Source organism: Sesamum indicum, linkage group LG13 (genome assembly GCF_026168435.1).
Source record: "Sesamum indicum cultivar Baizhima isolate 11 linkage group LG13, ASM2616843v1, whole genome shotgun sequence".
Lineage (NCBI taxonomy): Eukaryota > Viridiplantae > Streptophyta > Magnoliopsida > Lamiales > Pedaliaceae > Sesamum > Sesamum indicum.
The window spans coordinates 2,425,687-2,443,212 of record NC_142669.1 but is presented as its reverse complement, the minus strand read 5'-3'; the positions used below and the strand labels follow the sequence as shown (position 1 = coordinate 2,443,212).

General features: G+C 36.6%; 1 protein-coding gene and 1 long non-coding RNA gene across 2 annotated transcripts; both read right to left on the bottom strand.

Annotated features, from left to right (window-relative positions):
- Positions 1-8,004: 8,004 nt before the first annotated feature.
- Positions 8,005-11,580, bottom strand: LOC148784366 (uncharacterized). Its single transcript, XR_016063749.1, has 3 exons — positions 11,385-11,580; positions 9,065-9,206; positions 8,005-8,635 (listed from the first exon to the last, which is right to left on the bottom strand). It is a non-coding gene; the product is annotated as an uncharacterized LOC148784366 (long non-coding RNA).
- A 3,198-nt stretch (positions 11,581-14,778) lies between these two features.
- LOC105162662 (coumaroyl-CoA:anthocyanidin 3-O-glucoside-6''-O-coumaroyltransferase 2) lies at positions 14,779-16,277 on the bottom strand. The gene has a single exon (XM_011080746.3). The coding sequence runs from the start codon at positions 16,240-16,242 to the stop codon at positions 14,836-14,838; it is 1,407 nt and encodes a 468-aa protein (XP_011079048.3). The 5' UTR covers positions 16,243-16,277; the 3' UTR covers positions 14,779-14,835.
- Positions 16,278-17,526: the final 1,249 nt, after the last annotated feature.

Below are 17,526 nucleotides of genomic sequence, written 5' to 3'. Positions count from 1 at the left end.
GCCAGTGGTCTGTTAGATTTGATCCTTTCAGACTTATGTGGGCCACTGAATACATAAGCCAAAGGTGGACTTTCCTACTTCATAACCTTTACCGATGATCACTCATGGTATTGTTATACTTACCTAATGAGATACAAGTCTGAGGCCTTTGGAAGGTTAAAAGAGTTCAGACTGGAAGTTGAAAACCAAACTGGTCGCAAAATTAAAACCGTTCGGTCGGACCGAGGTGGTGAGTATTTAAGTGCGAATTCTTAGATTACCTAAAAGACAATGGAATTCTCTCTCAGTGGACTTCTCCTGGAACGCCACAACTTAACGGGGTCTTTAAAAGGAGGAACCGAACCTTGTTGGACATGGTTCGGTCCATGATGAGTTTTATGGAACTGCCCTTATCCTTCTAGGGATGTGCTCTTGAGATGGCAGCCAAGTTGTTGAACATGGCGCCTTCTAAGACCGTCGCCCAGACACCATATCAGATATGTCACGGCAAGCCTGCGTCCTACAAGTACTTCAGCATGTGGGGTAACCCTGCATGTCAAGAGACTAGTGGGAGATAAACTGAACTCAAGGTCTAGTTTGTGCAGGTTCGTGGGTAATCCTAAGAAAACTGGAGGGGGTATCTATGATCCCTCCGAACAAAAGATTTTTGTCTCGCGAAATCTAGTGTTCTTGGAAAAGGTTTTCTAGCGTATACCTAACGTGAGAATTGCTCCTTGAGGAATCTATTGAGGCAACACCTCAAATGGATGTAGTGATGCATCATCTACGCCTATAGTTCCCACTGACGGTATTCCTGTCCTCTAAAGGTCAACTAGATTGTCCTAACAGCCTGAGAGGTATGGATTTCTGGGTTTGACTGGTCAATTGGATAATGATCTAAAGACCTATGGAGAAGCGATATCGGACATCGATTTGGAAAAATGGGTTGAGGCCATGAAATCTGAGATGGACTCTATGAGTTCAAATAAGGTTTGGACGTTAGTTGACTCACCCGAGGGTGTTAAACCTGTTGGGTGTAAATGGGTCCACAAACATAAGTTTGGAGCTGACGAAAAGCTTACAACCTTTAAGGCCAGGCTTGTAGCGAAAGGGTATACTTAAAGACCTGGGGTCAATCTTGAGGAAACCTATTCGCTTGTAGCCATGGCCATGACCATTCGGATTATGATCGCCATAGCTGCATAGTATGACTATGATATATAGCAGATGGACGTGAAAACGGCTTTCCTTAATGGGTTCGTTAAGGAAGACATCTATATGGATCAACCAGAGGGTTTCACATCTGTTGGAGAAGAGCAAAAGGTCTGCCACCTCCAGAAGTCCATCTATGGTCTCAAATGGGGCTATTATTTCATATAGAACAACTTTGACTCTTGTGTATACAAAAAGGTCAGTGGGAGCTTAGTTGCATTCCTAGTGCTATATGTGGACGACAACTTACTCATTGGTAATGATGTCAAGATTCTAGGTGACACTAAATCATGATTGTCCACACAATTCTCCATGAACGATTTGGGTGAGGCTTCCTACATCCTTGGAATCAAGATTATCTAGGATAGATCTAAAAGGATATTAGGAATGACCCAAACCTCGTATGTTGAGAAAGTCTTGAAGAGATTTAATATGAAAAACTCCAAACGAGGATTCCTTCCCATGAGGCATGAGGTTAAGCTATCCAAGAAGCAGTCTCCAAAGACTGATGAGGAGCTTAGAAAAATATATGACATACCCTATGCATCAGCTGTAGGTAGCATACAGTATGTTGTACAGTGCACAAGGCCAGATGTCGCTTTTGCTTTTAGCGTAACGAGCAGATATCAAGCATGTACCAGTGAGGCTCACTAGACTGCAGTCAAGACCATACTTAAGTACCTGGAAGGACTAAAGATATGTTCTTGGTTTACGATAGTGGGGAGTTAATTCTAAAAGGCTACAGTGACGTTAGCTTTCAGTCTAACGAGGATGAAGCCAAGTCTCAATCAGGGTTTGCATTCAGGCTGAATGATGGTGTAGTGGCTTGAAAAAGTTTCAAGTAGGATACCACAGCGGATTTCACCACTGAAGTTGAGTACATAGCAGCTTCGGAAGAAGCTAAGGAAGCGGTTTGGATGAAAAACTATACCCAAGACCTGGGTATAATGCCTAGCATTGCCGAGCCAATGGTTATCTTTTGTGATAAAAACAGGGCTATAGTGCAAGCGAAGGAACCGAGATCTCATCACAAATTCAAGCACATTCTTAGACGCTACCATTTGCTTAGGGAGATGGTGGGAAGAGGTGACGTTAGGATGGACCAAGACACATTAGCAGAAAATATAATAGATCTATTGACCAAGCCGGTATTGTAGATTGCTCATGCTTAACATCTTGAAAAGATGGGTTGAGAATAAAGCATGATTGGCTTTAAGGTCAAGTAGGAGTTTGTTAGAATAGGTGATCAAAAATCCAATTGAATTGGCCTTTATGTAATCTGTTCTGACAATTTCGGTGTAATTGTAACATTGTTTATGAATAAAGTGAGTATTCATTATCTAGAAATTGTATTTGTTGTGTTGATTATGTTTATAGGCTTAACATCACAACAAAGCCCATAAACCAAATTGTACAACCTATGTAGTTGGGCTGCGCATTGGATGGTGGCCATGAAACCAACTTCTGAATGTTAGGTTTGAAACGTTCCAAGTCGAGAACCTCGAGATCGGGAATCCAGAGTTCTCTAAAATTTCATTCATTGGATGAGCGTCGTGTTTCATCGGCGACAGATGTTGGATGTTTATGCAATGTTAGTACGTGGTTGACAAAGTTGTCCAGCCAACTGAACTGACTCGCAGGAAGTCATTATATGGAAGCTTGGAGGCTTGGACAGTATTAGATCTTCCTGGCTCTGATAGTACGGCATTAGTCCTTAGACTTGAGGAACCATGGCAGTTGCATGCATATGATGGTTGTATATTCAATTTGACGAAAGATGACTGTATCTTGGATGTGGTCATTACAAGTCCTGTTCAGTGCAATTAGAATATGTAGTGAGGACGATGGGTTCCAAGACAGAATCTGTCACCTGTCAGTATATGACAGTCGAGTCTCCTATGCGCTTTGAGATGGTTGGTGCTCTTAGTATTAGTTGCCACAGCGATTGATTGAGTAGGGAATGGTTTTCCAGATCGATCAATAGAGCAAACGCATCTCGAGTTATCGAGCATAGTATCTAGTTCAGGATGAAAACCAACGCCCAATTCCATGCCCTAAACTTAAATAGGGAGACGGATGATGGAAGGACCATACCCTTATAATACTCGAGAGCCTAAATATTCATGCCAACGTTCACCTAATCTCTAGTGCCATGGACCGTTGCTAGACGGCCATCCATGGTGACAGAAATTTCTGATTAATGGTTAGTTGAAAATAAATTAATTAAATTAGATTTAATTAATCATTGTGTTGGACACAAGTCCAAGTCCAGCTAAGGGTGAACCTAAGAATCACACACAAATCACTATGAAATTGATGGAATTAATTCAAGAAGAAATGAATTAATTTAATTGGATTAAACTAATTCAAAGAGAATATATATAAATGATTAGATCATTTATTTAGCAAACCATTTGATGGATGACTCAAGAATTAATTAATTTTTGGGCTTAACACCTTTAAATTAATTGAATTAATTCATTGGGTTAGGCTTAATTAATTTATTGGATCAATTAATTAGTATTTGAGTTTAGATTTATTTAATTGGATTAAATGAATAAATGGACTATGGTTGGGCTTGATTTAATTTGATTAAATCGAGCCCGATGCATATTTGAAGTCCAAGCCCATTTGAGGGTGGTTGCAGTAAGTTAAGAAGGAGTTGAGACTGCTCACCATGATGAACATGATGAAGGAGTTATTTCATTATGGTTGGAGGTTATATGAATATGGTTCTATATGTTGTCTTGGAGGCAAACTTAGTAGTTATTGAATTTTGAATTGAATTGTATGTGATATACAAAAGTACACACATATCCATCATAACCATGACAAAAGCCACGAATTTTCTCTCTATTTTCTCTCAAAAATATTCTCCTTTTGGTTCTATTTTGAATTGGATTCAAATTAGAACACAAAACAATCCAAAAGCACTAAACAATAATGTTCTGTTTGGAGTTTTTTTCTTCTTGGTTCTTTGTTCTTCTTGGAACACCCCTTTGAACCGGTTTTTAAAATTTTTATTCCACGCTTCTATCGCATTCCCGGGCCATACCAATTCTTTCAACATCAGGCTTAGTGCACCGAACAATATTTCCATGCTGCAAAGACGTAAGGGATGTCAAACATCTAAGCTTCTCATCAGTCTACCACGTTTGAATCTTGGATATCTTATCCCTAGATAGGAATCCAATTCCTATATGGAGAATTTTATGAAAAATCTTCACGTTTCATATTTCCACAACGTCTTTCTATCATTCCAAATAATCAAAAATGGTTTTAACATCTAAAACACTAGAAACATAATTGAGCTCCCACTAACCTTCAACCTTGTTTTTGACCGAGTCATATACCTCATCAACTTGTCAGAACAAGTATTCTAGATACAGGACTTTCAAATCTATCATTCCAAATCGTAGGGTTTGTCTCTGTAACCAGTTGTTCTCCACCTCAAGTCTAATTTCTCTTAACTCCTTAGAAGTCCTTAGACTTGTGAACCCTCTACCAGTGTTTGTGTATTTAGTGATTTACAGATGTCTATTTTGGATCAAATCCAATAGATCATTTTTTACAAGCATTCTTTGTCCCACAAAGTGCTTTCATTGCTTTCTTCCTTCTCAGGAAGGATTCATAAGTTAGTAAATTCAAATCATCTAGTGCTAGACTCTTTGAACCTACCAACCTACTCATTTGAACTAGAGGGATATGGCGTAGCTCATGCACGCCATTCTCGGTAAGTTTTGTTCTTGACTGTCCATTTTAGTCATTTATTTTGCGCGTGCATAATCCAATTATGACATGAAGTACGATAATTTAATAAATCAGCAGACTCAAAAGAATCTTTTATTGATCAAATTTGTACTCTACTTTGTCCAATAATTGACTAACAACTTGATCATGCTGGGTTATATAATTGTATACTATTTTTTACATGAATACTAATGGTTAAGTTTATTTTGTCTTATTGCTTTTGTAGTAATGGCCTCGCCATCCGCTCGCTTTAAGACTATATTTCTAGCATTCTGTTCCTTTTCATTTTTGCAAACCATTTGTAGAAATGCGCTTCGAGAGCAATTGTCCAACACTTTGAAAATATAAATAGTAGTCATGTTTGCTCAACAAATGCCATGGCTCGGGTGAAGGGGAGTTCACAATACTTCCTCTTCCAATCCCCTTTGCCAATTTTATGCAAACATCATATGTAAATTTTGATTGCCGAACTATTTTTTCATTTTTCTTTTACTCCTGCACATCAAGGCGACATGAGCACTCAAAGTGTCTGTAGCGGATGACTTTGCTTCATCCTTCTTTCTCGTTCGACGCCTGAAGTCCTTGCCTTTCGCTTTTGAGGTCAAAAGCCCCAAATCCAATACCGATAGTCCAACCGTAGCCTCGTATTGGTCCAACCATTTTTTATCAACTAATGAATGGTCTCTTTAAGCTCATTTAGAGTTCATGATAAGTAGGTTGAAGGGAGGGATGAAGTGAATGAACGGCTATGTCAAACGTACATCCAATTTCAAGATCAACATTGAGGCCATCAAGCTTCTCCATAATGGATAACATCTTAACCCGATGTTCATGTACAGACTACCTTCAGTCATCTTGGCTTCAAAAAATGCTTCCGTTGCGACATATCCAATATGTTGGTTCAGTGCCGCATAAATTTGATTTAGGTGGAGCATTATTGAGCCAATAACGTCCAGCTTATCATACTGTTCATGGTAGAGAAGCAGGTATAACATTGTGGACCTTACGATTTTTCTTATGTCTTAATCCCGAATGTCAAGCATTTTTTAAGTGAGGACTCCTTTTTCAAGTCCGTTGGGCGTTTCCATGACATAAATCAGGTTAAAAAATCGAGGACAATCCGTCAATTTTTTGCATCCAATTTAATTAATTGTATTCCATTAAATAAATCTCAAAAAAATAGAATTGGAAAACGGATCTAAGACATGCATTGAAAACACAGAGCATAAACAATAAGTAGATTATAGCAATATTGAGTTTGAGTTAAGACTCGGTGTATTAGTCGTTAACACCTCCCACTATTTCTACAAAATCCCATCACTCGCTAGTGGGGTTTTAGAAAATCCTTTTCTAGTGGGCTTGGGATACACAAGATCAATTTACCATGCCCCACTTTTATGATTCACATGGAAAAGATCTTGTGGTAGGCAACCGATGTCATTCTCATTTAAATTAGACTCCCAAGATGTTTGCCTCACTTCTTCACATGATCTCGAAGACTCAAAGTGAATCATGCTACTCGGTGTTAAACCCGACTCATCAATCAAATCACACCTCAATTGATGCCCGCCACAACTCGTGAGACAGGGAAACAACGAGCGTATTCCTTTGTTCATAATAATATGCAAGTTGCTTTCTATTCCAAATGTGCCACGAATCAGAGACAACATTTGGATAGCAGTAGCTTCCTGATGTTATTGTTATGGATGGAAGGTGATAGGAACACCGAGGGCGTCCAACAAGCAAAAAAAATTCAAGATCCAATGAATTTAACCATTGGAAGTGGGCCAATAACAAGAGAAAGGTTGAAGAGAATGCAAGAAGTAATTCAAGCCCAATCCAACTTAGTCTTTGCTAATGGGACCAAGTCACAATCGGAGACCCAACATGTGAACTTAATTTCATTAATTCAAGCCCAAGGAAACCCAAAATAGGAGCCCAACTCGTCCAAGTGCAGCCATGTGGTCAAAGGAGACCTTTCAAATACATTCAAAGTGCATTTATACACCAATTTTCGGATTCACATGATCATGCATGGGTTTTACTCGTTTTTTACCAGGAATGCTTAGTTTTTAGTTATTTTTGAACAAGTATTGAATGTACGTCTACCAAGGAGTCACTTGGGGATATGAAAGGTTAATTTGGAAGTGTTTTAGGCCTATAAAAGGCTCATACCAGCCATGCATGTGGGATACAATCGAATTATTCAAGAATTGATCTAGTTTATAAAATATTGAGTGTTTTCTTACTTTGGAGAGTTATATATTGTTTTAGCTTTGGCGAAACCTTTGCTTTGTCAATCTAGTCTATTAGATTGGTGATTCAATTTCATAAAGCCTCCAATTCGTGCTCGACCCAAGTGTGTCATTGTGTGGATTGGTTTACTCGTGCTCGTGGTTGGTTGAATATTCTAAGTAGTAGGTCACGTTCATATAACGTGGTTTGCTATTTACATTCCTCAGGTCACGGACCACTTTATCCATTTCTAGCCTACCCCGTAAAGATCGGACCACCCATGGTCGATACCATATCAGAAACCCTGGACAGATCGAAATGCCATTTCGATCCAAGTCTATTATGGGCTTAATATTTAATTTGTGTACAGCTCAACCCATCAACCGAATCACACCTCAACTGTCGCTTCCCACGACTCATGAGATAGGAAAATAGTGAGCGTGTTCCTTTGTTTACAATGATGACTCAACTTTCCTCTATTCCAAGTGTGCCACTACCCCCACAACTCGAGAGACCATACTTGGGTAGTGACAGCTTCCCACCATATTATTATGGATGGAAACCTTGGACAGATCAAACCATTTTGATCCAAATCCATTTTGGGCCCTAACACATTAACTTGGTTCAACAAAGTGATAGTTAATGTTTGAGTTGTTTGACCGAGACTCATCACATAATTATGTTGCATGCATGGCATCAAGTGCTAAAGCAATAAATAAATCACCACATGCAACGCAGTTAAGCATACCCCTGTGGGATGATCACGAGCCCAACCTATGCGACTCATTCAACCCACAGTGAGTCATTGGTCAGTCTAAAGTGGTCCTATGCTATTACAAAAGCAATTTACCCATCAATATGTAGATGGGCCTTGTAACTTTTTTGTGGGCCTCCTCCTTCGTGGATCTTCTTCTCCATGGGCTTGGTTTAAAATGAAAAAAATCTCACCTCCTATACTACTCACATTACATCTTAAAATGAAATCCCAATCAGAAGTCGGGGCAAGTACATAAGGAGGGAGATAGTAAGCCTTTTTATTCCAAGGCTAAAAACGAAAGGGAGAGAGAAGATAGCATTCCAACCATAAACATAAACATACAAGAGGTCGTGGGCTTCGTGACCATCCATCCATACATTTCATAATATACATCCCATATAATATCACAATCTATGATATCCAATATCACAAAATTAATCATACAAAGAAAACACAAGTTCGAAATTTGCAATCAAAAGGATGATAAAAAATATGTGCACTCGATGCACATAATAAATTCAATTAATTATGGAAATTTACTTTTTCTAGAAAAATCCAATTTTATCTAGAAATTAAAACCATCATAATTAATAATGAAGAAAAATTTTAGAAAATTAAATTTTTGAAATCGGCAAAAAAATGGCCCAGCCGTCGGCCGTCGACCCTGCAGCGCGTTGGCCCCTCTGCAATTTTTCTCCTTTTCTGTGTTCAATATAAAACAGCAAAAATAAAGAATAAACCCAGAAAATTCTAAATTTTCATATGCTTTGATCATCCAGAAATTTACAAAATGAAGGAGCTATTTTCATCATATAACTACTAAATGAAAAGCGATAAAAGCATGCTTCAAAAGCCATAAAGCACGTTGACGTGCAAATTATACATAACCATCGGCCCTACATCGAACCGTGCTTTGATAGTACTTGAAGGATCAAACGCGTGGTACGGCCCGAGAACGTGCTTGCGGAAGCGGTAAATAAAAATGCATATAAAAATTTAAAGCAGAAATTAAACGAATCCAAGGGGTGTACCCTTGGAATTCCCCGGCATTCAGTGTACTTAAAATGAAACAAACATGGGGCTGATGCAAAATCACGAAAACCAAAAAAATAAAAGGGTGAAACACGATACCTTCGATTTTCACGCTCGCTTGAAATACTCCTCACTTGAGGCTCCAACACAGGAACTCTCTAATTCGTCCACACCACATCGGAGTCTAGATCTCTATGTCCTCTTTGTTAGAAGAGAAGGAGAGAAAGAAAGAACACACCAACTGTGTTAAGAGAGAGGGGCGGTCAAATGCTCCCTTTGGAAGATTGGGGAATTTTTTTTTATGTTTAATGAAGATCATAATTATTTTCAAAATAATTATATTTCATATATATATATATATATCTTGTTTGATAAATAAGAATGTTTCTAAATACATTCTTTTATCTACAAGGTATATTTCTCTTTATTCCCAATAAAGAGATCCCAAAAAATGGCTAGAATTGCACTTTCCAAAATTAGAATTTGCTAGCTATTTATTTCCTTTCATAGAATTTTTCATGGGCTCAAAATAATTGGGCTTGACCTATTTTTACGCTTATAAATAAAAGCCCAATTAAATTTTATTTAAATCCAATCTAATTGCGCCCAACTAGTATTTCATCTAATTAAATAGATATACCCAAATTATCCTTATTTAATAAGATTCAACTTATTAAATTATAAGAAAAAATCCATTCAAAATTAATGCCATTGATTTATTCTTGGACCCTTTCCATCCAATGGATCTTTCTTTGTAAGTAATCCAATTACTTGTGGAAGTAATTCCAAATTAATTCCTTCTTCCTTTTCGATGATTTGTGTGTGACTCTTTAGATTCACCTTTCAGCTAGACTTAGGCTAGTGTCTAACACTATAATTAATTAAATTAAATTTAATTAATAATTCTTTATTAACCTTTAATCAAAAAAGCCTGTCACTATGTGTGGCCATCTAACAACGGTCCATGGCACTAGAGTCTAAGTGAATTTTGTGTGAACATTTAGGCTCTCGAGTCCATACGGGTACGGTCCTTCCGTCTATCGTCTCCCAGCCTTAGTCTAGGGCATGAATTTAGGTGGTTCATATACTGGACTAAGAGTCTATGCTTAATACTTGAAATCACGTTACGCCAAGTTTCTCGACAAAGGAACCTCTTTTTTCTATTCGATCAACGACTGTGGCCACAGATTCATAAAGCGTGAATGCATCTACAAGTGCATAGGAGATACCTCTATCACATACTGAAGGGGAGGAATCCTCTTCTTGTAACTTACCATCCTTGCTATATACTCTGACTGCACTGGACAAAGCTTATGATGATCATGTCTGTGACACAATCACCTCTCGGGCAGATCCAAGATACAGTCATCGTATGTACATGACTAGTCTCCTCAATGTTCTTCTCTGTGTCAATAGTATCCCTATCAACTCTATTAGTAGCACTAGTTGTTTGGTCCTCACTTTGCATTACTGGACTAGTTGAATCGGCTATAGAAAAAGAAGTATTTGCTGATATATTCATATCTGAACATTGAGAAGGAAATACTTATTGCCTTGAAGTTTGCTAGAGAAATTATTATCATTAAAAAATAACCATAAATGCATATCCAAAGACATTATATTCATAAATGCTTGCCAATGATTTTGGATGCTCCAAAATCTAATTAGCAAGCAAATATGTAGACTTGGCTTTGTTGTGAGCAGAGTAATCATTTAATTCTGTATGCTTGCCAATGATTTTGGATGCTCCAAAATCGTTTTAGCAAGCAAATGATTACAAAATCTAATTAGCAAGCAAAATCTAATTACAGAAGTCGGCAATCAACTAATCTGTTACAGAAGCATGCTGAAACATAATCAGGTACAAGGGTATATAATTTGACAATATCAAAATACATAATCAGGTATGCTGAAGCTGAAACATGCAATAACAGAAACAACCCAGCATCTTCAAATACTAATAGTTGTGGAGATAGTGCTTGACCAAAAGAAATGACCAACATGTAGGTACTAGCTCTCTTCTTAATCAACTTGCATTTGCGAATTACACAAGCAATAACATCAGAATTGAAATTGCAGCACATTACTGATATCATAGACATAGGCTCTTCCCCTCTCTGACTTGAATAAATATGATCAAGACATCATATAATCTCGAACTTACTAAACCCAACACATTTAGCTGTGTTCTTGAAGTTACCAATTATTAGCTAACCAAATTCTCTGGAATATAATAATAGCAATAGATACATCTTTACGGAGTATTATATATAGCATATAACAACAATCCCAGTACAAAGATAGGTCATACAAACATATATATCTTCCATTCCCGCATTACAAAAGGCAAATAATCCACAAAAGTGAGAAGTAGGTGTTGAATAACTCAAACTAAAACTTAAGTAAAACTCAAACTTACCGAAGAACAACTCCAAGTAATTGAACGAAGCCGCACTCGTCGTCGTCGGTGTCCTCGTTGCCGACTCCTTTGTTGTTGCCGTGAATTTGGGGGCTAGGGTTCTAAGGGATGGGTTTGCCGTTTGGGGGGAAGAAATAAGGGAAGGAAAAAGAACGAGATAGCATGAGAAAGAGAGATCAAGAAAGAAAAAGGAAGAACAAACGGGAAAAAGAGAGAGAAAGAGGGTTTTTAACTTTTTATTATTATTAACATTATTATTATTATTGATATTATTATTATTATTAATTTATTATCATTATTATTATTATTATTATTATTATTGCTTTAAATCATGAGATCGAATCATAAAATTTTACATATATATAGTTAATTATGTTCATACCGTCTAATATGATCTGATTGACGCAGTCTTGTTCTTGTATATATTTAAATTTCATTTGAATCGGGTGCCCCGAATTTTAAAATTTCATAATTATTGATTAAACTTTTTTAATCTCATTATATATATAATAAAATAATAATTAGAATTGTTCAACCATCATCATCATCATTATTATTATTATTATTATTTTAAATAATAAAATCGAATCATCAAATTTTTACATAGATATAGTTGAAATTAATATATGTTAACAATTTGCAAAATTTATATATTTATAAATGTTAGTATAACATTGATCTAACTATCATCTTACATTGTTGAAAAACATGGATTAATCTGGCCATCAAAATTCAGATCTGACCGTTAGATATGATAAAACTTACAATAAAATACATTTGGTAAAGTTTTAGATTTATTGGATATACGGATGTTGAGATATCATACTTGAAACATAAGAGTAATCATTCAAGACGGTGTATCGTTGAATCAGACCATGTGATTTTAAATCATACCGTCGGATATGATCTAATGGGCACAGTCTTGTATATATTTAAATTTCTTATGAATCAGTTGCCCGGATTTTAAGATATCGTACTTATTGATTAAATTTTTTAATCTCATTATATATATATATAATAAAATAATAATTAGAATTGTTCAACCACCACCATCATCATCATCATCATTATTATTGTTGTTGTTATTATTATTATTATAATTTTTAGATTAATTCATAAGAATTACTAAATTTTGACATAAATTTATAAATAATAAAAAATTATAAGTGAATTACTTGTCAATTTAAGAAAAATATAATATAAAACAAATATATATTAAAATATAACATAAAATTTATATATGTCATATTAAATAATAATTTTAATTATAAAAAATTATAATTTACTAAGTTGTTGATTAAATTTATTTTTATATAAAGATTAAATGTATAAATAAAAGTAACATAATTTATTACTATCTAAAATAAAATGTATAATATTGATTAACAATTATAATATATGGTCAATTTTAATTATAAAACTAATTGAATATTAAATATAAAATTAAATATAGAAAAAATTCAAAAATAAAAAAAAATATAAAAAAAAATAAAAAAATATTCACCAGCTCGCGAGCTGGTGAACAACCACATATGAGCTCGAGCTCGAGCTCGATAGGAGCTCGAGCTCGAGCTGGCTCGACTCGAGCTCGAATTTTTCGAGCTCGAGTCGAGCTCAAAGTCGAGCCGGCTCGCCGAGCTCGCGAGCCGGCTCGACTCATCTGCCACCCCTACATGGGTTATTAAGTGGTCTGTTGGCATCCATTGTGACGTTAAAAGCAATGCTTAATGTAATTTGGTAAGCACAATAGACACACGCGCTAAACACGAATATTTACCATATTCGGCAAGACAATATTACTTAAATAAAGATTGTTTGAATGGTTCTCAAAACTGCCAATCTTATTGACTTGTGGTCACCTATTCCAACAAATGCAAGATTGCCGGTTCAAACAAAACAAACGAAAGAGGTAAGATCTCATTTAAATACCACTTGTTGTTTGTTTCTATAATCTATAGCTTTGTATATTGGGATTCGTTATTTTATTTACTTTTAAATCCATATACTATATCAAACGCCCAGGAACACTAAGGGTACACCCCTTGGTTGGTCGTAGAATAATTTTATTTTTATCATTTATTATTTTTTTCACTTGCTTCCTGTAGTGCGTTCCTAAGCCGATCCGCTTGTCTCTTCATAATGGGCCTGGAAGGTCCTAGGATCATGATCCTCCTAGCTGGAGCTGGGGATTCCCCTAGCATCTCCTGCAAGGCCTGGTAGTTGTCGGTTGTTTCCATGGCTTTCTGTTTGTTTGTTGCATTGATGGGTGTTTCCATTGCTACTCATGTCTTCAACTCTGTTTTCTCACAAACGACGCTAATTTGATGCTTGCAAAAATAGCACGGGGCCCACTAGATTGGGTACTATTGTTCAAAGCTTGGGCTGAAACGTTTATGGATCTTGGGAAGGGGACTTGTAAAAACACACATTAGCACTCTGGTGCCCAAGTTAGTATTGAATTTGAAGTGAAATAAAGGAAGAAAGTAAATAATTGCAATAGAAAATTGAGATATGTTGAATGAGCTTTAAGAAGAATGTGAGAATTCGTGATAAGATGCTTGAAGAATGCTTATATAGTCCGAGAGTCATACCCCATTTGGAAGACCAAACCTGTATAATAGGGGAGTACCCTCGTCTGTTGGAGGTTTATCCCACTTTCCTAGATTTTTGTGAAGATTAGTTGTGGTAGCCGGATAAGTAGTAAATTATCCTTATTCGTAACTGGATGCATCTAATGGGAGTCTCCTTCACTCTAGGGAGACCCCTCACCTCCAAGGAGTCCTAGATACTAGGCAGTCCTAGTTGCTAGGGAGACCTTCATTTATATATCATCTTCTAGGGCTGACGTGGTTTGAGGTGGCGGCTCATTGGTGGGCCAGTTGTACACCACGTAGGAGAGGGAGTTGTCAGGTTTTGGGTCTTTTTGGGCCAATCGTTCTTATTGGGTAATGACCATGGGCTGAATCTGAGGTTTCTTGGGTCTCGATCCTCCTTCTTAGGCCTCCTGGTTATACAGGCCACTTGGGGTAGTATATTCAGAATCAAGGGTTGGGTCGTCCCAAGCCTTCCTGCTATCTTTGATTAGGCCACCCTAGTAGTGCACATCAGGTATGTTAATTTTTTTAAAATTGAATAATTATTTTAAACTTCCCCACTCATCATGATTTTTCATAACTACTTTTTGATAGTTATTTTTTTTCTCATTTATTTTCATCTTATATATATATATATATATCTTTACAAACATATACTATCTTTTATATTTTAAGTAATTTTTAACTCTATAAAAAAATAAATACTATAATTTTAAAAATATTTTTATAAAAATTATGCACATTTATATAAAATATGGCACATTTAAGAGTATAAAACATCCTAAAAGACCAACATGGAGTTCGTACAATGCTGCATTTAGTTTTATTCCACCAAATCAGGAGAAACTCAATAATCATTAACAATGGATACTAAAGGAATTCATTCCTTTAATGAAGAAACTACTAAACACATCCATTTTAGACCTAGGGAGAGCCAACCCGATTTCAATGGCTCCAACAACCTCTCTACCTTCACAAAGAGATATTACACCTGTGGTATCAATTGACACTTCTTCAATCTTCACGGGTCTCCCCCACCCAAAATCCAACCCATATACATCCAACTTCGGCGACCCGGTTACCATTACATGGAGCTCCGATTCACGTATGACCTTCCACTCCGAGATCCAACTCTTGGCTCCACCCAGCATATCTCCGTTCAACTTCTTGATTGTGTCCCCTATGGCTTTTGCAGCATAAACCACTCCATTTTCTCCCATTAACTCTTTTCTAGTAGCTGACGATCGCCCGAATCCGACACAGTTACCCACATAGGTATTAGGGACCGTATAATGCAATCGTGTAATCCCACCAGCAATGAAACCAAAATAATGAACGATTTCACCACAGTCGTCTTCACAAGTGAATTGATGAGTTTTCATCCAGCAAGCCCATATGAACGCGCAAGTGAGGACATAAGGTGATAGGAGCAATTGGCTCGACCCGAATAACATCCCGGATCGGGTCAAGATCCATATCTTGATTTTCTCCATTTCATGTGGACGCAACACGAATGTGGCTCTTGAAAAATCGTGTTTTGACCCATTAGCCTTATTAATATTTTCCATTTTTTGTGAATTCTTCAATTTCGACCACTCTTTGAGTAGAGTTGACTCAAGCCCACCTGGATCTGTTATCACTGCCCTATCATGGAAGGTCACCGACCCGTCAGCCCCGCAAACCCCACCGGTTTTGGTAAGTTCACCCCACTTCTTCAAGAAATTGTTGAATGTCCTCCCATCGGCTACTACGTGGCGAAGCGCGAAGCCCATGCAAACCCCAGCTTCAGGGAACACTGTAATCTGAACGGCTAGAAGTTGCTGCTTTGAACCTACTCCGGTACTCCTCAAAACAGGAACAAGACACTTGAGATCTCGAGCCAATTTTGGGTGGTTGCCGGTGAGATTCTTGAAATCTCCGGCGTCAGCAGCCGTGGCCTCAACAATTGTCAGGAAAATGGAGTCGTCTCCGGTGTATTCAAGACGGGGCGGCATGGAGGACAGTGGCGGCGTTACCAACTTCCCGGAGAGGGGGAAGAAGTGTTGGAGAGTGAGGGAGAGAGCGTTTTCGAGGTTGGGAAGGATGGTTTGTATGAACTCGGCTGTGGAGACGGGCAAGTCATAGAAGAAGAGGGGTTGACTTGGGGAGAAGAGAAGCCAAGGTATGTCGAGAAAGGTGAGAGGCAGAGAGGTCGCTGTCACAGTTCGCGGCGGCGGAGAGATGAGGCGGCGTTCCACCACCGTGACTTGGGTGGAGGAAGTCATTCTCAGGGTGGTGGTGAATGGTGATGGTGAAATGGCGGGTATCTTCTTAATATACTGCAATGGCATCCATCATTGTCTAAGCAATAATGGTACGTAGGGCAAGTTTGGCACGTTGCATAAATTATTTTTGGGCATAATAAAATTTGTATAATTTCAATTAATTCCATCAATATTATGAGTAAGAACACGTTTCTAAAATTATTTATAAAATATATACGGATTACTCATCAGTATAATTCTCATTTTAACTAAAAAATTTGAATTCATAATTATTAAATTAAAAACGATTCGTCTTTTTTCAACTGTGCTCTCCACAAGCATTGTCGCATTGTGCGAAACTTTCAAAGCATACATTGTTATTTTTGGTAAAATTTTTCTTGAATTAAGTTCGATCAGACCAAATTAATTACATAATATATATAATAAATATATTACACTTGTTATATAATTAATTTAAAATTTATCAAATTGAGTCGATTCTAAAATTTCCCTTATTTTTGTATTTGTAGTAATGATGAGGGAAATTGAAAGCGTGCATGGTTATAGAAAGTAAAATAAGTAATAAAGGATGGGGCCAATTGAGTTGGCTTTTGTACTGGCGTCCTGTCTGAAGCACGATTTTGGCGTGTATTAGGTGCGACCGTGCGATGATGATAAGGTATCATTGCCGTCAGCTATGGAACATTCACAATAGATAAGTAGGGAAATCTGCTTATTCTTAAACTAAAAATATCAAATAGGAGAAATAAGATTTGTTGGGAGTAAATGTTTAATTAAATTATAGTAATATTATCTATTAATTTATTTAATTTGATGTTTTTATATTCAGAAAACGATTAAGACATTTTCTGACTTATTTGCTCAACGAATAAAAAATTGTCAATTGATTAAACGTTGTGCCGACATAAAAAATGATTATATTATGATGAGACTTAAAATTATTATGTAGTTAAATATATTTTATTGATAATTTTAAAATTATCCCTAACTAATGATATTTTATCAGTAACAGCATAATAACGTACAAATACCTGTCAAGAATTGGGTGAATAACAATTTACCTCATTCTGTTAATTCAAATTAGCAAATTATCTCTCTATGGATAAAAGTAGCAATTTATTTTTTATGCTTTTTAAAATGAAACAATTTACCTCTCTGTTTAAGGAAGTAAAGACAGGGAGGTAAATTGTTTCATTTTAAAAAATATAGAAAGATAAATTGTTGTATTTTAAAAAATACAGAAAGGTATATTATTTTTTTTTTCAAGAAAAAATAATTTATTCA

What these genes read in the sequence shown, in the direction of transcription:
- LOC105162662 (XM_011080746.3), bottom strand. Translation starts at nt 16,242, where the DNA reads ATGACTTCCTCCACCCAAGTCACGGTGGTGGAACGCCGCCTCATCTCT.